The 4,029-nt window shown below is 43.0% G+C and overlaps 1 protein-coding gene across 7 annotated transcripts in view; it reads left to right on the forward strand.

The window, feature by feature from the left end:
- Positions 1-4,029, forward strand: part of PAM (peptidylglycine alpha-amidating monooxygenase) — a 265,855-nt gene that overhangs the window by 150,670 nt on the left and 111,156 nt on the right. For all 7 annotated transcript variants that reach the window (XM_019517217.1, XM_019517218.1, XM_019517211.1 and 4 more), the window contains 2 exons: positions 1,062-1,147; positions 2,620-2,703. In XM_019517217.1, the coding sequence (XP_019372762.1) occupies positions 1,062-1,147; positions 2,620-2,703 (170 nt within the window). The remainder of the gene's footprint in view (positions 1-1,061; positions 1,148-2,619; positions 2,704-4,029) is intronic.

Consider the following 4,029-nt stretch of genomic DNA (forward strand, 5'->3'; position numbering starts at 1 on the left):
AAGAGGAGTTTGCATGCAGTGGCAGCTGCTGACACCCAGTGCCCTGCTCTGCCGCTGGCCCACGTCTGGCCACATGCACCATCCCCACCTCCCTACCCCCCTTCCTCTCACTTCCCTCCCTCCCCGCCACCTCCCCCTCTCTGCCAGCTGTTTTCGGGCCTGGGTGGCAGCAGCAGGGGGGTGATGCCAACAGAACCTCCCCATTCCCCGTCCCACTCCCCTCTCTCCCTCCCTTACTCCACTCTTCCTTGCCACCCCCCCCTCTGCCGGGGGGAGGGCAGGGATGGAGCACCACTACCCACCATCCCACGCTGCTGTCACCTGCCAGGAGCCAGCACTCTGTGCACCCTGCCAGCACCCCACACTGCTTCCACATCCAAGGGGTGGCCTGGCCCCTGCCCCCCCGTCTCTGCCCTTTGGAGGCGGTGGAGACACAGCACTGGCCTCGCCCCCCTGCTCTGTCCCCTCCATCATGGCAGCACTCTGCCATGCCACTTCATCCCCTGAGTCCTCCTCTGCCGGGGATGGAGCTCTGCCATGACACCAGGAACGAAGCTGGCCAGTGCCAGTGCCACTGCCACCTCAAAGGTGTAGGGCCAGGTGTCGGGGGAAGGCCGTCCCTTGGATGCAGCGGCCAGGCCAGAGTGGGGGGACAAGGCCAGTGCTGCGCCACCGGTACCCTGCATTGCCACCACCTCCAAGGAGCAAGGCCAGGGGAGGGTGGGGCAAAGCCAGCATCTCTGGCCTCCCCCCACTCCCTGCGGCCCCTCAGTGCCCGCTGTCATGACAGTGCTCCACCATGTGTATCTGTCTGTGCAGAGCACTCTAGTTGATTGTTTGTCAGCATTGTGATTGGCTGCTGAGACAACCAATCACAGTGCTCGTAAAGCATTACAGACAGACAGACTAAGGCTTTTATTATATTAGAATTATTAGGAGTGTATTGGTGAAATTTGGATCTTAATGTAAGCAGTTCACCTGGAGCTTGACATAGTTGCAGATGACAGCAATGACAGTGATGATTATTAATCATATCCTTTTTTTTTTCCTCTGTATTTTAGGGACTGCGATGAAGGAACCTGCACAGATAAATCTAACATCCTGTATGCCTGGGCAAGAAATGCTCCACCCACCAAACTTCCCAGTGGTATGTTGCCTTTCATTTTATGAAATTCTTTGTACAGAGGACATAAGAGGGGGTAGTAGAGCTTCCCAGTGTAATGGTTTCATTTGGCTACCACAATTAGCAAAAACTAAATCACTCTTGTAACACCTGACAGAAATTTAATTATCTCAGTAAATAGCCCCTGGTAGCCTGCCAGGCTGAATAGAAGCCCTGTGGGCTGGATCCAGCCCATGGACCATACGTTTGACACCACTGAGCAAGAGAATCTTTTATAGCAGTCTCCTTGACACCCTTTTGCCTTCTCCAGCAGTGTTTCCTATAGCCAAGATCAGTACAAAAAAAAAAGACATAGCTTTACTGAAAACCATTTTTCATGTTAATCAGTATAGATATTGCTTGAGCTTTCAGCGCACTTGCTCTTAAAAAAAAGTGAATGATTCACCAAAGCTGTACAGTCTAGCAAACCAAGATATTTACTTTTAATGCCAAACCTCCCCAGGTCATTTGTCACTATCTCTAAACCACTTCTAACTGCAGATGTGTTAATGAGTTACCAGTCTCCTTTCCTTCCTTGGGGTATTTTTAATTCCTCTTATTTGAAGGCCCAAGTATGCATAGAGATGCAGCAGTCCATTTTACAAAGAGGCTTTGCCATTGGCAATTGTTAATCTAGAGCAGGGATGTCAAACACCCTGGCCTACCTTGGTGAGATTCAGACCTCAGGGCTCCTCAGGAGCTGTGTTTGGATGCAGTGGCAGCAGTGGGGTGAGCAGTGGCAGGGGCTGCAGGATGTGTGCAATAGTCACTTCCCACCCCACCTGCTGGCACACATCTCTAATGGGGTCTCGTATCTTAGATTTCAATGGAGGCCCCTGCCCCTGAATCCCCAGCCCCTCCAGGAGCCTCGTGGGCCTGATGACCAAATTCTGTGAGCTATATGTTTGACACCCTTGATCTAGAAGGATACACTGGCTGAATAGGCAAGAGTAAGTTTCTTTTCCGCTTGTCTCCAAGTATTTTCATTGTTAGCCAGGTGTAGAAAAAGCCTTTACCATAGTAGTCATGGTGTGTAATCTGTGTTCGTTTTTTTTAATTCCTCCCTTTTATTTATTGATCATTTATCTGCATTGCTTTTCCTTAAAAAGTATTGCATTTTCCCTGTCATGAAAATGTAATTTCATACAGGACATGTTAAGACACAATGCTTAAGTGTGGACAGCAAATTTTTAAAAAAATCTTTGCTGTGACTTGGCACATGATACTTTTCAGTCTTTTTATGTTTGGGTACACTTCAAAAACTATATATTATTTATGTGTTTATTTTGTAGCTTCCATGATCAGAACTTTCTTAACAGATATCTCAAAATGAAACTGTCTCCACTGAAAATGTTGAGGACTGTTTTTACACTGTGTTGATTGTATTAATGATAATGAACTGCTTTATATTTTTATTTACCACTTTTAAGGCTTTAATGCATCTTCTTTCTGTTAAGGTGTTGGATTCAAAGTTGGAGGAAAAACAGGTAGCAAATATTTTGTGCTCCAAGTACATTATGGAGATATCAGTGCATTCAGAGGTATGTATGTTGGCATTCCTAGCCTTGAAATTATTTTGAATTACTTCTGACTAGAAGTAATTGAAATAACTAGAACTAGTTGTATTAAAAAAAAAAACCCTTACGTCCTTAAAGGCAGTCATAGCCATGCATTTTATTTTACCCCACAAACATGGATAGCTTAACTGGATCTCCTTTTATCTGAAGAAAAAATAGTATTTTAGTGTAAAACAGTTAATAGGATAATGCTTTATCTGCAAGCCAAGATTATTTTGTATTGATGAGTCATTTATTAAAAATATGTTGTAATGGTTTACATCTTTTTGACCCTTGGTTATATGACAGCTGATTAAATCTATTTATATTCAAAGAAATGAATAGTAGATAATTGTGTCTCAAGTATTTTCAGAGTAATAAAATACAAACAGCACTACCCCATTTTTCTTCATGCAACAGGGTTTTTATCTTTTTTTCTACTCTTATTTTTGTCAGCAAGCATTGAATGTCTGTTACTTGTATTTTTGTGAATTAGTTTCTTGAGAATCAAATGTCCACTTTGCACATAGCAAGTTTTTCACACATTTTGATGAATGGTGGGGGGAGGAGGGGAAAAAAGAAAAAGGGTTGTTCTCTTGGTCACCAGTTCAACTGTAATCCAAATCACAGGTTGCATTTGACATGTATTCATCTAAACAATATGAAACTCTAGTTTATAGGAGGCATGAATACAGTGAGATCTTCAAATATTAATCATTTTGATAACTTAAAAGCAGTTAGGTAGTTTGCATGATTAAGAGTAATAATAAGTTAAGATTCCAAAAAGTAGGTTAGTCGTTATGTTCGGAGGCTAAGCTATTGACTCTGAAAATTGCCATTTGCCTATGATTCAGCATTCAAGTTTGCTGAATTCAGTATCCGTGGGTTCTTCGTGTTATTTTAAAATCTTACATGGCATATTTCAGCTGTGTATTAATGATAATTATTTTTCCATTTGATGTAAAATGCAAACTTACTTATTAAATATTTCAGAATGTGTGTGTACCCAAATATGTAATATTGTTATCTATATATACTTACAGTTTATAGACATCTCAGTGTTGTTTTGTTTCCTGTCTTAAAATTAACACGGAAAGCACTGGGTTAAATACAGAAGCTGACAGAAATTACTTAAATGATACCAGTATGATGGAAGCATACAAATATATTAGAAGTATATTAGTGTTGTCGTGTTGGAGAGTTCAGTACTCCCTGCCCGTCCTCTCCAAGTGTGGAAATGGTGCTCAGTGTATTCACTAGTTTTATGTTCGTGGCGGGGGGAGGAAGAAACACCCCCTCCCCCCAACCGCC

Source organism: Gavialis gangeticus, unplaced genomic scaffold, assembly GCF_001723915.1.
Source record: "Gavialis gangeticus isolate Ggan-Ray unplaced genomic scaffold, GavGan_comp1, whole genome shotgun sequence".
Taxonomy (NCBI): domain Eukaryota; kingdom Metazoa; phylum Chordata; order Crocodylia; family Gavialidae; genus Gavialis; species Gavialis gangeticus.